This window comes from Sus scrofa, chromosome 11 (assembly GCF_054392235.1).
Source record: "Sus scrofa isolate SSC_HxYL_T2T_F1_AM1 chromosome 11, Sscrofa_HxYL_maternal_Yorkshire_Landrace_v2.0, whole genome shotgun sequence".
Taxonomy (NCBI): domain Eukaryota; kingdom Metazoa; phylum Chordata; class Mammalia; order Artiodactyla; family Suidae; genus Sus; species Sus scrofa.
The window spans coordinates 78,292,719-78,309,954 of NC_139393.1; the positions used below are offsets into that span (position 1 = coordinate 78,292,719).

General features: G+C 39.9%; 1 protein-coding gene across 5 annotated transcripts; it reads right to left on the reverse strand.

Annotated features, from left to right (window-relative positions):
- Positions 1-3,216: 3,216 nt before the first annotated feature.
- Positions 3,217-10,520, reverse strand: TEX30 (testis expressed 30). Of its 5 annotated transcripts, XM_084982269.1 has the most exons (7): positions 10,413-10,520; positions 7,357-7,603; positions 7,147-7,220; positions 6,416-6,646; positions 5,579-5,630; positions 4,342-4,547; positions 3,217-3,678 (listed from the first exon to the last, which is right to left on the reverse strand). In XM_084982269.1, the coding sequence occupies exons 3-7, from the start codon at positions 7,159-7,161 to the stop codon at positions 3,505-3,507; spliced, it is 678 nt and encodes a 225-aa protein (XP_084838395.1). In that variant the 5' UTR covers positions 7,162-7,220; positions 7,357-7,603; positions 10,413-10,520; the 3' UTR covers positions 3,217-3,504. The 5 variants fall into 5 exon arrangements, with proteins under 5 accessions (XP_084838395.1, XP_020921552.1, XP_013847123.1 ...); XM_021065893.2 differs by lacking the exon at positions 7,357-7,603; XM_013991669.3 differs by lacking the exon at positions 7,357-7,603 and having other exon boundaries at positions 9,801-10,520.
- Between the last annotated feature and the right edge of the window lie 6,716 nt (positions 10,521-17,236).

A 17,236-nucleotide genomic window follows, 5' to 3' on the forward strand; every position in this document is an offset into this window, starting at 1 on the left:
GTAACTTCAAAAATGTAGAACAAATTTGAATTGGACGTAACCATTTTCTTTTATCACCAGGAATGGTGTATCTTAAGCTTTAAGGAAAAATATGAATGTAAGGTGGCCAGATTTAGCAACAAAAACAAAACAGAAAACCTTCCAAATATAGATGCCCCGGTTTAATTTGAATTTCAGATGACTACCAAATAAATTTTGGTATGTCTTGTCACTCTGCAGGACATATGACAACTTGTCTTGGGGGGGGGAGCTGCCTGTTTTTATTTTGAAAATAGAACACGTCATTTTACATTTCTTTTTGTTAGAGGGGCCTGTCAGCAATGTTCCCACTCAATAGTCTACTGTTACGTTGAAAAACAAAGTTAGATTTTGTAATGGTTTCCTGGTAATTTCTTCTTCACCTGTTTCTGGTGATTCCGAGGAGCAGAGGAGCAGCTACTTGTGATGCTTGCTGATGTCAGAATTCAGGTTGGGCAGAGCCAGATCTAAGTACCACCCATTTTTCCTCAAACTCTAGAGAGTAAAGTCATAAGTACAAGAAAGTCTGGACTATTAATGAAAATATTAAGACTACCTTGGATTTGGAGTACTTTCCCTTTGAAGATGTAAATTAATACTTCCTTTTTCTTCACGCATTCAAGGTGGGTTGAGGAAAGAAGTATAATTCTTTACACCAAATTAACTGTTCAGGCCTCTTCTATCACATAACCTTGAGTGCAAGGAAGATATATTGAGCTCTTTCCTCAAGTATTAGAGATATTGAGATCAATAATACATCCTAGTTTAGTTTTCCAGTCCACTGGACCATAGCCTGCAGGTATTTATAATCTTAATTCAGGTTTGACTGTGATCATGCAGTTTGTCTTTGCAAAGTATAGCTCTCCAGAACACATGGTTGGCATTCCTTAGTTCTAGAAGAAACTTGAGCAATTCCTCTGGATTTTTCTAGGCTAAAGTACACCCTTCTGACTCCCCATCCACATACACAATCAGGGTGATTTTATTGTACTGGGTTTTTCTAGAATATTTAACAGAGTTGGCAAAATGCTCAATATCTCTTTCCTGATTTGGGGGGTGGGGGCATTCTCTAATTCATATGATGTTAACTATCTTTGAGGGGATTCCACTTCTTAACACTAAGGAAACTCTCTATAGTTGCTTAGATCTTTTAGGGCTTGATGTGCTGAATCCCTAATAAGTATACTGCAAATAGAAGTGAAAAGGAACTTCTGTGTACCACTCCTGTTGATGCTCAAGTCTACACAGAGGTAAAGAGTATCCATCTCCAGCGCTTTGTCATGCTTGTCACTTAAGCACTTACTACTAAAAGAACAATTACCTATTTTTCAGCATGCACACTTCTGTCCTTTGCAGAAGAAACCTCTTATGTTAATCTCAAGTGAACACCATAAAAAGTAACTGCTAGATTTTTTTAAAAGTCACAAAAACAATAATAGAGAAATCCATTTACTAACAAAGACACTGAAAGAAAACACTCAAATTCTATTAAAGTTTAAAAAAAAAACATGTTAAATCTACCAATGTCACATTCTTTGAACTATTTAGATATTGTGAACTCGATTTTTTTTTCTTTATATGTAAAGAAAGTGCCAATAATAGGTGTATAAAATAGCAATATAAAACCAGGGATGGTTTATCATGGTTAGAAATGTTCCTTCTTTAAATATTTTAGTTCAATACAAGTATTTATTGAAAAATGAACATATAAGGCACTAAGCAAGTAATACAAAGTGCTTTATGGAGATGATGAGTAAAAACCATTCCCTGACCTGAAGCAGTATGTAAGAAGTGATAATGGGGCAAAAATATCAATAATCTCTGAGAAGGCAGAGTGTGATTAGCAACAGAGAAGGAAGGTATTATGTGGCTTTGAAGGAGAGACTCTTGAGGTAATTCCAGAAAAGTTGTGAAGTGGGAAAGAGAATTTAAAGGTCTTATAGGATGATTAGGATTTGGTAGCTAAGTCTAACAAAGAAAAAAGTTTCAGGAAGAGAAGACAAAGACTTCTTCTAAAATTCCGGGTAGTCCAGGTAGGCTGGAGTGTACGAGTTGGGTGGAAATAAGGTTAAAATATCGATAGAGCTTCTTGCGGAGAGCCTTGAACTAAGGTCCTTAATGTTACCACTCTCCTCTGGAGGGCCACCAACAGTTGGAGGTGTCAAATGCTTTATCGAAACAAGGAGACAGTAGGATAGTAAAATGAATTAGGCCACTGTAATTATACAGATGAGAACTGATGAGAGCCTGGCTTAAAGTGATGGCAGTATAATCAAAAAGGGGGATGAGTCAGCCTTTTGAGAGTGAAAACCCAGGCTTTGGCAACTAAAAGGAAGCAAATGAATTCAGAAGTGGTATAAAAAAGCTAAGGTAAAGGAGGAAGGATCTAAAGATAATCCTAAAACTGGTTTATCAAGGACAAGTTTCCCAACCAAGGCACCACTGACCTTTTGGACCGGATACTTCTTTGTAAGGGCTGGCTGTCCTGTGCACTGGACACTGCTAGCAGCATCCCTTCCTCCTATCTGCGAGATGTCAGCAGCATCCCCACCCCAGCTGACAACTAAAAATGTTTCCAGATGTTGTCAAATGCCCCCTAGAGGGCAAAATTACCCCCAGTGTGAGCCACTGGTCTAAGTGAATGGTTGTGCCATAACTCAGGACCTACCAGAAGTGACGCCAGGACAGCTCTTTGACTATAATCTCAAACTTGAAGGAGCAGCACCTTTTCCCTGCAAGATGCATCAATTCTGTGCAGAAGAGCAGATGGGACCTTTTCACAAATGTTTATTTTGGTCTTAGACAAAGCGCTCTTATCTCTCTCTGGGAATTACATATTCTCCACAACAAGCTATTTCATCAATCAGGAATAGTAGCTTCTTACAAATGAGCTCAGGGAAAAGTCAACTTTAAATGACCTTCTACATTATCCCTGTATTTGTAGTGCTATCTCTGAATGGTCATGCATATCATGCCTATCATTTAATTTGCAAACTTGAATATTATAAATACAAAGCTTGGTTAGAAACCTTTTAAATCTATTTCTTCATTGTACTTTTATGGTCTGCTTTATAGTACATTTTCCTTTTTCCCATTAGTTTCACTTCTGTCTTCCTTTTATAAAGATGACACTGCTCCGCAAAATTAAGAGTACTAAATTAAGAGTACTTTCTCAGGTGTACAGCAATGAGACAAAAGTTTTGTTGTAACAAAATTCAATGTTTAATTTTTCAAAACTATATTAATGAAAATAAATTATATTTAGACCACCTTCAATATTTGTACATCATCTTTATACAACTATAGCAGTGCTTTCAAAAGACATTTTGTAAAGGACATTAATTTCACAATTAAAATGTGTTTTAAAAATAAGGAAACATTAAAGAACATTAGTCTGAAATATATCATAATGCTGAGAGGTATGCTGTTCTCTAACAAATTAACTGTACTTATATTCAAAATAACATAGCTTTAAACTAAAGACAATTATTTCTTGACCATTTCAGTGATTTCCTGGATCCAAAACAAAATCTGTGTATTTATTTCTTTGAAAACATCATTTGTTGACCGTCCTTTCACTGCCATGGAATGATTTGCCTTCTCGATCCAGTGGATTTTATTAGGAGCTTGCATTTTCTGTGCCACTTTCTCCAATAAGTTCTAAAGGAAAGAAAGAAGAGGATGCTAGACTAATGCTTTATTGGTGTTTAATAAAGATTTTCTCTCTCCCACCCTACCTATACTGGCATCCATTCACTAATATTCATTAAAACCTACTCTAGAGATAACTTTGGAGGCAATGGAACATGCAAGACGTGGCAGTTCACATTTCTCAGACACAGCAATACCACAGAAGAGAACAAGCATTTATTATTGATGATAAAAAGTTATTAAATAGGCTGAAGCAAAAAATTCTAAAAAATATTTCTCCCAAGGAAATTCTATGCTCTGGGAAATACACTAAAATTTAGTAGTATGTACAACTTGCTTTTTTCTCAAGAGTCAATTTTATAACTGAAGAATCTGCTTAAATGTCAAAATGATAAACCAAATGTACAGTTTAGTAACCCCAAATTCACAAGATTCAGATATTGATCATTTTATAAGCACGCACTGATCCATTTTACCAACTCTCTCTACAGGGAGATAAATATTGTCAGTATCCTTATATTTTTAGATTCTCCAAAGCAACAGGGTAATTATGGTACAAAATGAGTATTAGTAAAATCAGCATCTTTTTAAAGACACTAAATATTGCAGGTAATATCTTGTTCCCAAGTCATTTCTGTCTTTCATTCATACAAACATCAAGTTACAATTCACCTTTTCACACATTTCATCTGCTGAGCCTGACACAAACAGCACAGGATCTTTTATACGAAAGAGATCTTCATCTCTAAGTTTATGCTGTTGCTTTGGATGGTGCAGTGGATAGGAAATACAAATGAGACCTCGAACAAAATCGTCAGCATCATCTGGCTCAATATGACACATTACAGAAGCAGCTGCTCTTGAGCCCATTGAACGACCTAAAATCAATTAAAATTAAGTTCAGTTTGAAATATAAACATTCACATAAAGCAGTGGTGATAATAATGTGGCAAGTCAGATTTCACTTACTTCATCTATCATATTGCTTATCAACAAATACTTAAATACAAAAGGTGGCGATTAAGCACAACATCCAGAGCCTTGTTCAAAACAACAAAACAAAAACAAACCAAGGCCTAAGGGAATTCCCCCTGTGGCTCAGTGGCATCGAACCCAAGCAGTATCCATGAGGACACAGGTTCGATCCCTGGCCTCACTCAGTGGGTTAAGGATCCAGTGTTGCTGTAAGCTGTGGTACAGGTCAGACGCGGCTCAGATCCCACATTGCTGTGGCTGTGGCATAGGCCGGCAGCTACAGCTCCAATTCGACCCCAAGCCTGAGAACTTCCATATGTCCTAAAAAGCAAAACAAAAGAACAAAACAATAACAATCCAGAGCCTTGTAAAGATCTAAAAACTGATCCTAGAAGTTCCCACTGTGGCACAGTGGGTTAATAATCTGACTGTGGCACCTTGGGTCACTGCAGAGGCATGGGTTCAATCCCCGGCCTAGTGCAGTGGGGTAAAGGATCTGGTGTTGCCCCAGCTGGGGTCTGAGTTGCAGCTTTGCCTAGGGTCCAGGAACTTCCATAGTCTGTGGGTAAGGCCATTTAAAACAAACAACAAACAAAATCTGATTCTAGGTCAAACTTAAAAAAAAAAAGGAATTATTTTTCTGAAGAATTCTTAAAGAGGTGAAGATAATCTTTGTGAAGGAATCATTTGAGAGAGGGTGACTCAAGGATATAAATAAAAGGAGGTTATCTTTGGTTTACTAAATACAAGGTTTAAATTTGCTTTAAACAAAGTATCTTAAGGGTATACTAGGAAGTAACTTACCAAAATAAAACAAAAACTCCTTAAGTCTCTTCCTGTCATTTTAATTCTTGATTACTTATTCCTATATTAATATAGATTTTTTTAATACAAATAGATTTTTAAACAAGTATTTACAAGTATTACAACTTACCTCCAAGGAAAACACCTGCAAGTTTGTATTCTCCTGAGGTCTTTAGGTAATTCTAGAAAATTGACCAAAAAATTATCAATTCTTCTCCTATGAAATATTCCACTGGAAAATCAATATATTTTTCATCATTACTGAAATATATCAAAAACCTTGCAAAGACAACTATGCAATCTTAAATGATTCTTCTTGGAAGAGGAAACCAATTCTTCGCTCTTCTGGTCATGCCTTTCTTTATTATCAAATCACACGCTGGATAACACAGGCAAATATGTGGAAAAAAAAAAACCTCTAAAAAAATTCAAATATGAAAATATTTTTAAAACAAATATTGGAGGGGGAGAAAAGCCAGTAAAAGCTTCCAACTAATACAAAATTTGGTACTACTTCTACTATCTAATTTAAAACTCTGAAAAACTTAAAAGCTTTAAATAATTTGGATTAAAAGAAATTTCAGATTTGTTTCGGCCAGAGATTTTATGGTTTCTAAATGCTATATACAAAAATCATGCTATTTGTACATTCATAGTACAGAAGGCAAAAATATCCAGAACTATATTTACAGCTATATAATTCTAGTAAGAAAAATTACATCATAAGTAGATTCCTGGGCAGTGTCATGGATAAACATTTATGATGTAAGCATTCATCCCCATGGAAACTAACAGATGGCAAGAGAGAAAAATGTGACCTCTACATAGTCTTCACACACTTTTGAGTTTCTAAGAATATTCACTTAGAGATTTTTAAATTAAACCAAATGACTGCTAATAAAATGTCTTAAATTTATTAATTTTAAAAACAGAATTGTCAAAAGTAAATATAAAGAAATGTTCTTACCAAAACTGATTTATATGCCTTAATTCTATGTACAATATTAAGGCCTTTACACGTAAATCTCAGGCAAAAAAACCCATGAGATGCAAGATGGGATGCCAGTGACATCAAATGAGGAAGATTCATGTCTCCTGATGCTCCATGTGTAAGAATTATCCCATATGTTAAGCTCTTGTTAGGTACCAAACAAACAGCATCTAGTAATTTATTTCCAAAAGGAATTTTTAATTTAACCTGGAATTCAAGAGAATAAAGGGATCAAAAATTACTTCCTTGCCTATTCAAATAATTAACTATATATGTTTGTTCTAGGAGATCCATGATTTAATTCATAGCCTCCAAATAAAAAGCTATGACATTAATAATAATATTTGAGAAGTATTTATTGTGTGTCAGCTACTATTTTAACTGCTTTACATGTATTAACTCGTTTAACCTTCCTAATAGTTCTCAGGCAAATGCTGTAATTATCACCATTTTATAGATGAGAAAACTGAGGCACAATAGGTTACATAATGTGCCCAAGGTTATATATCCACCTGCCAGGATCCAAACTCAAGCTCCTTCAAAGTCCTTACTCTTAACCACTAATGCTATACTGTATCTCTTAGTACAAGTTAAAAATAACAAAGTTACTCTGAAGCCATATGACTACCAAAAACAACAAAAAAACAAAAACAAAAAACAAACAAAAAAAACCCTGAAGATGCAGAACATATGAAAATATGTATTACCTCTGTATGACTCATTTTCACTGTTGAATAACAAACTTAAAGTGCATTACATCTGAGAAGCAAAGGACATCTCCCTGAAAAGAAGATTCTGTTGTGAAAGGTGGGTTGGCAGACATGGATATGACATAAGAACTATGAATGAACACTTTCAGTAGCTAAAATAAACACATTTAGAACTACTTCTCTAGGAACTGGTCTCTTTACACGTACCCGTATTTATTTTCATTCCTATGGTCACTCAGAATTGGTTAGAGGGCCAGATGTGGGGCTGACAGATGTTATGTAAGATAAAGCCAATGTGATATCTTAACATGGATGGCTTAAGAAAAATCATATCAATGCAGGATGCTTTATCTTTTCCCCCCAAGCATCTTCATTCTCAGCTTCATCTTCAACTTAATCTCACAGCATCTACTAACCCATTTCCTTCGTCACCATCGTTCCCAGCTCTTCCACCCTGCAATGGAAGTACACATCCACATCCTTTATCATGAGACTCCGCAGAGCCAGAGTGTACATCTCAACCCTACTGCCTTTGGGCTTGGCTATGTGACTTGCTTTAACTAACAGATAAATTCCAAACTGCTACTTCTGGGCTGACACATGGCAAATTTCCAGAAGTGCTCTTGAACTCTCACCTTCAGCCCTAAGAAAAACATGCTCCATGTATTTTTTTTTTCCCAGCCTGGGTTCCAGAAGACACATGGAACAGGTGTGAATCCAAAACCAAAGGCCAGAGTCCAGCCTAGTCCAGCCAACATCTAAACCACCAAAACACCATGAAATATCCATCTCAAGAACCAAGAGCATAAAAGGCTGTGAGCCATTGAGAGTTCAGGCTTGTAATGCAGCATTCCTTCCTACAGTGAAGAGACCTTTTATTGTTCAGGACATTATCAACATCAGGATCTCCATCATTCATCTTTTTCCCATTAACATTTACTAATTCAGTCACTGAAGAGATTAACAATACCAGGGTTCAAAGTTCAAGTTACCAAAAATATAAAGTCTCTCCCTCATTCCACTTCTGCCTTACCACTCAGCTCCCCTCTTCAAAGGCAACAAATGTTACCCAAGTCCACTTATCTTTCAGTTATTTTATATACATATACACACACACCTTTTTTAAAACAAGCTTGATATATGTAATTCTAACAACTCCCCCAGTACATATCTTGGTGATTACTTTCTTCTTTAGACAATGAGCTTCTTTCATTATTATGGCTACAAAATATTCCAAGAAAGAGTTGTGCATAATGTATTTTACCAACCATTAGTGAACACTGAGACTGTTGCCAATCTTTTGTTAAAGCAATACTGAAATGAGTGGCACCACACTTATTATTTTCACAAAATAATATGTATAGATACAGCTATAAGATAAATTCCTGGGAAAGGAACTTATGTGTCAAAGGATGTGTTAATTTGCAATTATTTTTTAAGAACTACATTTTTTTCTTTAGTGCTGCACCTGCAGCATATGGAAATCCCCAGACTAGGGGTCAAATTGGAGCTACAGCTGCTGGCCTAAGCCACAGCCACAGCCACACCAGTTCCATGCTACATCTGTGACCAGCCTCTGCCACAGCCTGTGGCAATGCCAGATCCTTAACCCACTGAGGGAAGCCAGGATCAAACCTGCATCCTTGTGGATACCAGTCAGGTTCTTAATCCACTGAGCCACAATGAGAACTCCCTACATTTCATTTTTGAATAGGTAATATATGCACATGGTATGCAATTAAAAAAAAATGTGAATAGTTGTCTCCCCACAGTTTCCCCCCAACCACAAAGTTTCTTTCCCAGAAGCAACCACTGTGACCAACTTACTGTGTCTATCTTTCCCCTTATGTGTTTGTGTAAAATTCTCACATTTGAGCCCGAAGGGTATTAGACTGGCTGCAAAAGTTCTGGGATTTAAGTTGGAGGAGTAGGAGGATGAACTTCAGTCTTCATTGTCCCTGTTTTCACACTTGTAGCCTCATAAGTGTGCCTGGGGTCCCCAGGTGCAAAGACCTGTTTTACGTTCTCAAGAGAATAGCCTGCTTGGCTTCTAATGGGAGAGAAGCAGTCACCAACAGTGTGATGTGGGGAAGGAGATGCAGATATCTAGACCTCACCTGAGTGGACATGGAGTCCTCTCATCCATCCCCAGCACCGCGCCTTTCACTGCCAGTTCCCAAAGTGTCCCTGGCTGCCAGTCTCTGCACATTTCCAAGACTCTGTGTGTGGCTTAAATAGAACTTTTCCACGGTTTAGAATGTGGCCAATCTGCTAAGACACTTGCTTTCTGGAGCCCAGTATTTTCTTGCTGTTGTTTGCTTCCCCATATTCTCTCCCTCTTTGCGGGTCTGTGTCCCTTTACGGTAATGTTAGCGAGATTTTAGGAGGGAGTAAAATTGGACGTGCATTCTATCCACTCTCTATTCCTCAACAGCTTGGGTGTTTGTTTTATTCAAGGAAACTCCATCCCCTTCCAGAATTCACGACGGACAGTGTGCTCACAACGGTGCACGCAAGCTGGACTACTTGGGAATCTGAACTGGAACGTGGTCTAGACCGACGAGGTTACAACTCGGGCTTTAGGGTCAGATGGGGCAGGGCTGGAAGCGTCTCCACCACCCTGGGGGAGAGGCAGCGATGATCAATCGTACCGGGTCGTGTGCCCACGTCCTGAGCGTTTTCGAGAGTGACTTGTGTGACTGCGGATGCCACCAACCCAGGAACCTTCAGCTGGCAGAACGCCTGGGCGTTACCGACCACGTCGGGGCGGGACGTTGGGGATCGCGGGGCAAACACAGACGTTAAGAGTTCAAGTCCTCCGGGGGGTCGATGCTCCGGCCGCGTCCGCAACAACGCCAAGCCGTACACGGGGAACTCGAGGCGAGGTTCCGCGGGGCTGGGGGCTCAAAGGCGCCCGAGGAGCGTCCTATTCCGCCCACCGGCCCCGGGGCTGCGCCGCGGCCGTCGCCGGGGCCCGGGCGACCCTCGCCGCTCCGAGGCCGCCTCGCGGGACCCAGGCCGGAGCCGCTCGGCTCTCCCCGCCCGCACCGACCCACATTCCGCCTCCCGATCGCGAAGCCCCAGCGGCCGCCGCCCGCGGGAGCGAACCGACGCCGAACGCCTCAGGGGGCCGCCCAACAGCCCCTGAGGGGCGACGGCCGCTAACCCGAGCCGCCTCAGACGGGTCAGCGGGAGGCCCCCGGGGCCCTCGGAAGCCGTCCCCATCTGGCGTCCCCAACCGCTGCCGCCGCCGCCGCACTTACCGGGGACGGGAAAGTGGCCGCGAGCACCTAACCGCCCTGACTCCCTTCAGGGAGCGAACTACCACACTCGAAGGGACCGCCTTGCCGCACCCGCCCGCGCGTCCCGCTACGGCGCACGCGCGCGCAGGCCCCGCCCCCCGGGCGCGCGGCCGGGCGCGCGGAGCACGCTGGGAACGAGAGTCTTCCCGCCGCTGCCCGCGCGGCTGCAGCTGCGCCTCCTCCCCGACCTGCGGGGCGGGAGAATTGCCCTCTGTCGCTTCCTCTTGCCCGACCTCCTCTGCTCAGGACGCTTTCCCGTCCCAGCCTCTGCATTCCAGCAGTTGCACGCGGGGTCGACTCTGATTATTCTCTTTTGCCAAACCCCACCATCAATAGTCCTGTTTGTTCGACTTGCAAATGTGTACAGGACCCAACTACTTCTCACACTTCCACAAGACCCGTCCGAGCCCCACCTCCTGCTTTGCCTGGATTGTTGGAATAGGATGGTTCACACGCTTGCCCCCACTTTTTTGCTACTGATCAGTGCAGCAGCCAGCTGGACCCTGTTAAAACTTACACCCACCCCTCAACACTTTTCAAAGGCTTCTCATCTCGCCCATAATCAAAGCTAAAGAAGGCCTTGCAAAGACCAAGGTTTTAGATTTACCTCTTATCTATATCCTACTATTCTCGGTTCCCTGGCTCCTTCAGCTCCAACTACTACCTCTTCACTAGTCTCATAGCCAAACCCATCAGACTCACTGCAGGGCTTTTGGCTCTTCACTGTTTTTGAAAAGACCTCAGTGGCTGGAGCTGAACTCCTCGGGGCCTCACATACCACCTTCTCAGTGAGGCCTTCCCTAATCTCAGGCGCACTTCTATCCTTCTACTCTAGTCGCTCAGCATGCCATGAACTTGTCTGTCTTCTTCCTGGACAGAAGGCAGCCATCTTTATTGTTGTTATTTTATTTTGAATCTCCTGTGTATGGAATGATTAGTGGCAAATCAATTTGCCTTGAATTAATGACTCTTGCCCCAAGCCCAGGGCAGTTTATAATCACCTTCTTTTCTGTCACAGGACATGGAAGGAAATAAAATGCAGAAAACCACTTACTGTCATTTTTCTCAAGCATTTTCTTGAATTACAAACTTTTTTTTTTTAATTTAGACTTTTATTTTCTTATATTTTTAATTGTTATTTCCCCAATACAGTATTTTTCCTACTGTACAGCTTGGTGATCCAGTTACACATACATGTATACATTCTTTTTTCTCAAATTATCATGCTCCATCATAAGTGACTAGACACAGTTCCTGGTGCTAACTATGTTCCCAGTACAGGATCTCATTGCTAACCCACTCCAAAGGCAAAAGTTTGCATCTGTTGACCCTAAGCTCCCAATTCACCACACTCCCTCCCCCTCCACCTTGGCAACCACAAGTCTATTCTCCAAGTCCATGATTTTCTTTTCTGTGGAAAGGTTCATTTGTGCCATATATTAGATTCCAGATATAAGTGATGTCATATGATATGTCTTTCTTTTTCTGACTTACTTCACAGCATGAGAGTCTCTAGTTCCATCCATGTTGCTGCAAATGGCATTATTTTATTCTTTTTTATGGCTGAGTAGTATTCCATTGTGTATATATACCATATCTTCCTAATCCAATCATCTGTCGATGGACATTTGGGTTGTTTCCATGTCTTGGCTATTGTGAATGGTGCTACAAGGAACATGTGGGTGCATGTGTCTTTTTTAAGAAAAGTTTTGTCTGGATATATGTCCAAGAGTGGGATTGCTGGTCATATTAGTTCTACGTATAACTTTCTAAGGTACCTCTGTACTGTTCTCCATAGTGGTTGTACCAGCTTACATTCCCACTAATGAGGCAGGAGGGTTCCTTTTTCTCCACACCCCCTCCAGCATTGAATTGCAAAGTCTTAACACTACGCGCTTCCTAATTTTCTACCTATGCTTTTAAAAATGGCTTTATTAACACACCATAAAATCCACTCACTTTGAATACAATTCAGTGGTTTTCAGTAAATTCACAATCAGCAGATTTGCAACTATCGGCATCATTTAAGAACATTTACATCGCCCCACAAAGAAACCTGTGCCCATTTCCTCCTACCCTTAAACCCAAGCAAGCAGATATGTGGTCAAACATTACTCTGGATTTTCTGTGAGTGTTGTTGGATGCGATGAACAGAAATCAGTGGACTCTGAGTCCAGCCGATTGCGCTCCATAACTTGCTGGATAAATGGAAGGACTGAAGAAAACAAAAGACTGATCTCCGCTGTGCAGAGAGGAATTCTGCCCACAGACAGCCTTCAGAGTTGAACTGCACCATAGGTCTTCCCTAGGATTCCAGCCAGGTGGCTTTCACATGCGAACTGCAGATGTTGGACTTGCTAGCCTTCAGGATTGTGTGTAAGCCAATCCTTCAATCTCTCTGCCTATGTACAATGTATTGATTATTTCTCTGGAGAACCTGACTAATATGTCACTGAAGTCTGAAACAAGATAAGAATGTTTGTTATCACCACAGTTCTTCAACATGGTGCTAGGGGGAGTTCCCTGGTAGTCTAGTGGTTAGGACTTGGCACTTTCACTGCTGTGGCCTGGATTTAATCACAATGGCCAAAGACAAAACAAAACAAAAAATTATGCTACAGGTCCCACTAAATGCAGTAAGGATGGAACATAAATAAAAATATGGATATGGTAAAGAAGATACACTCATTATTTTCTTTCTTTTTTGGGGGGGGGCTTTTTTTTTTAGGGCTGCACCCCTGGCATATGGAAGTTCCCAAGTAGGGGTCGAATCCAAGCTGTAACTGCCAGCCTACACTACAACTGCATCAATGCCAGATCCAAGCCTCATCTGCTACCTACACCACAGCTCACAGCAATGCTGGATCCTTAACCCACTGAGAGAGGCCAGGGATTGAACCCGCATCCTCATGGATACTAGTTGGGTTCGTTACTGCTGAGCCACAATAGGAATTCCACTCTCATTATTTTCAAATATGGTCATACTTGAGGAAATCAAGTAAAGTTTCTTAGATCTGATAAGACAGTGAAGTATGTAGTTGGGTATAGAACAAACAAAAATCTGAAGCTTTCTGAAGCACATTAAATAACTTGCTAAAAAAATATAACTTTTAAAAAAGGCTTACGGCTTTTAAAGATTGTGGCTCAGAGGGTTATGAACCAGACTGGTATCCATGAAGATGAATGTTCTATCCCTGGCTTCGCTCCATGGATTAAGGATCCAGCATTGCTGCAAGCAAGCTGCAGCATAGGACATAGATCAGATCCGGTGTTGCTATGGCTGTGGTATAGACTGGCCCGGGAACTTCCATATAGTGCAAGTGCACCCCCCAAAAAAAGAACAAATTAAAGAACATTAAAAGACTGGGCAAAATAGAAACAAGTGTATAAAATACCTAAGAAAAAACATACTGTAAAGCATTCACATTCTTTTTGAAAAAAACCATAACATTTTACTTAACAAGCTCAAAAAAGGTCTGATTAAATGGAAGTATGCACCACTTTCTCAAGGGGAAAATAATAAATGTTTTAGTTTCATCAACTATACAAATTAATGACATCTCACTTGGAATTTTTAGAGGTCTTGACAAAGTGACTTTCAAGTTCAACTGGAAGTACAGATAAGAAAATTAAGATTTACCATTTGATCCAGCAATCCCACTCCTGGGCATCTATCCAGAGAAAACCATAACTCGCAAAGACACATGTACTCCGATGTTCATTGCAGCACTATTTACAATAGCCAAGATATGGAAACAACCTGAATGTCCATCAACAGAGGAGTGGATCACGAAGTTGTGGTACATATACACAATGGAATATTACTCAGCCATTAAAAAGAATGAAATTCCGGCATTCTTAGCAACATGGATGGACCTAGAAACTATCATGCTAAGTGAAGTCAGCCATACAATGAGACACCAACATCAAATGCTTTCATTGACATGTGGAATCTGAAAAAAGGACAGACTGAACTTCTTTGCCGAACAGATGCTGACTCACAGACATTGAAAAACTTATGGTCTCCGGAGGAGACAGTTTGAGGAGTGGGGGGATGTGCTTGGGCTGTGGGATGGAAATCCTGTGAAATCAGATTGTTATGATCATTATACAACTACAGATATGATAAATTCATTTGAGTAATAAAAAAAGAAAATTAAGAGAACAATTTTAAAAAGAATAGTAAAGATATCTATACTATTATATACATTACATATATAATGTGATATCAAGTTATCATACTGATATCAAAAGACAGTAAAAATTTAGAGGATCATACTTTAAGGTAATTTGGAAAATGTTTTTTATCTCTCAAGGTGAGATCGCCTTTCTATGTAAGGTGCAAAGCCAAGAAATCATAAAATTACAATGGACAGATCTGACCACATAAAGATTAAGAACATCTATACTGAGAGAGGCACCGTGAGCAAAATCAAAGGATGACAAAAACTGAAGGACAACATTTGCAACAAACATAATAGAAAGGGTTGATGGCTGTAAATACAAAGAGTTGAAACAAATCAGTAAGAAAAAATGTCCAAAATAGAAAATTTGACATTGCTGAAAAGTCAAAGACAAGGAGGAAAAGATATTCAATTTCATAAGTAGTAGGTTATCAGGGAAACATTTTTTAAACAAGTTTTGTTTTCAAATTGACAAAAATGAAAAAAAGGAATAATACCCAGTGTTGTTGCATATACAGGAAAATGACATTTTAATACCCTAGTAATGGGAGCATTGTTTGTATGTCTCTTTCTGTTTTGCTTTATCTGTAAAAATGTATCCATTGTGTCAGTACTTCGCTTTGAGAAATTTATCCCACGATATTACCAGCAGGCAGCCTTCTTTTTGAGATAGTGAAAATTAGAAACAATCCTTCTTGTATAGCAGAAAGGATGGAGAGGATATATTTTTGGGGTCTGGGTCCCTGAAGGACCTAACCTCCAAGTTTATGAATCCAGAAAAATGTCTGAAAATCTACTTCTTAACAGTGGTTCTCCTGAGAAGATAGTGATGGGAAGAAGTTGATTTTTCATTATTATGAGCCTCTTTACTTTTGAAATAAAATTCCACTTCGAACTAATTATATATTCATGGGAAGTTATAAACGTATCAAAAACAGGAGCTTGACATTATGCAATTCACAGAACTTATTCAGATTTCCTCAACTATATATGCATTTGTGTCTGTGTGTGTTTGTGTGTATGTGTAATTCTATGTAGCTTTGTTATCTGTGTATATTTATGTAACCAGCTCTATAATGAACGTATAGAACCGATCCATAATCACAAGCATCTCTTACACTAGACCTTTATAGCACGTCCTCCCTTTACATCCAAAATATCCTTCTCAGGAAAAATGCAAGATAGGGAGTTCCTGTTGTGACTCGGTGGAAACGAATCTGACTAATATCCATGAGGATGCAGTTTCTCTCCCTGGCCTCGCCCTGTGGGTCAGGAATCCGGTGTTGCCATGAGCTGTGGTGTAGGCTGGCAGCTGCAGCTTGGATTCGACCTCTAGCCTGGGAACTTCCATATTCTGCAAGTGTGGCCCTAAAAAGAAAAAAAAAAAAAAAGTAAGATAATGGAAAGAGAGCTATAATTTATTGTTGATTGAAAAAATGTTACAGAATTTTTTTGAGAGAGGGCAAAATTTATGTATATGAGCATATTTCAATTCAATTTCTTATATCTTAATTTGAACTGAAAGTCTGGTTCTCTAAACCAGACTTCAAAACACACCAACAAGATGAAACTTGCGAAACATCCATCCACAAGTCACACACTCTGAGTTCAACTTCAAAGTCAGTCCTCCTGAATTCCTATTGGAGTCTCAGTTCTATTCACTTAGACTTAAACAAAAGATTTACAAGACAAGCAGGGATAAGAGTACAAATGCCATCCTGTCATCACCTACTTTTCACTTATTTTTACAGCGAGAGGAATTCCTGCTATGCGAAAGTGTCATTCAAGGTCTAGGGAACACAGGGGCCATCTGTGGCCCTGCCGTTGTGATGGATGAAGAAGAAAAGATTTGCACAATGAGAAACACATGTTCTGGAAACTTCTAGAGTTGTCATTTTTTGGGTAATAAGTTATAAGGCTTAATTTATCAGAACCACAGAGTGAAGGAACTAATGCTTCAGCTCCTGCAGCTGCCAGTATCCTATTATTATACTACTCATATAATGCACAGCCTCTTTGCTGATTACAAATATTATGTTTTGCCTATTGTCACTAATCCTCCTGGAATTGATCTTCGGGTACAGTGTGTGCTAAGGATTCAGCTGTTTTTCTTCCCCATAGGAATACCTGTCATAGTATGACTTACAATAAGAAATATGTATTTTGTCTTCCTTTTTCCCAATTCTGGCACAGAGCTCCTAAAACTTTTGAATTTCTGAAATGACAGCAATAAAGCAATAAAGGAGTCTTTTGTTATGTTGATGAGTTGACTTTTGGAAAGTACCACAAGTGGGAGACTGGTTGGCAAGAAAGCCAATCATGTGATTAGAGGGTTGGAATTTTCAATGTCCCTCTAACCCCACTCTGGGAGGTAATCAGCCATGCCTACTTAATGAAGGCTCTGTAAAAACCCAGAAGGATGGAGTTTAAGAATTTTCAGGTTGGTGACCCAGACCCTTCCTCAGTCACCAAGCCTAACCCCAAATTCCACAAAGACAGAAGCTCCTTTGTTTGGGCCCCTGCTCCGTGTACATCTTCATCTGGCTGTGGAGTCCTATCCTTTCATATCCTTTGTGATAAGCTGGTAGTCGAGTGCATAAC

Bases quoted from the DNA above. Each gene is read 5' to 3' on its own strand.
- TEX30 (XM_021065893.2), bottom strand. The intron at 4,548-5,578 runs GTAAGTTGTAAT...AATTGATTTTAG, and splicing joins TGCAGGTGTTTTCCTTGGAG to GTCGTTCAATGGGCTCAAGA. The intron at 3,679-4,341 runs GTGAATTGTAAC...TCTTTCCTTTAG, and splicing joins CAGATGAAATGTGTGAAAAG to AACTTATTGGAGAAAGTGGC.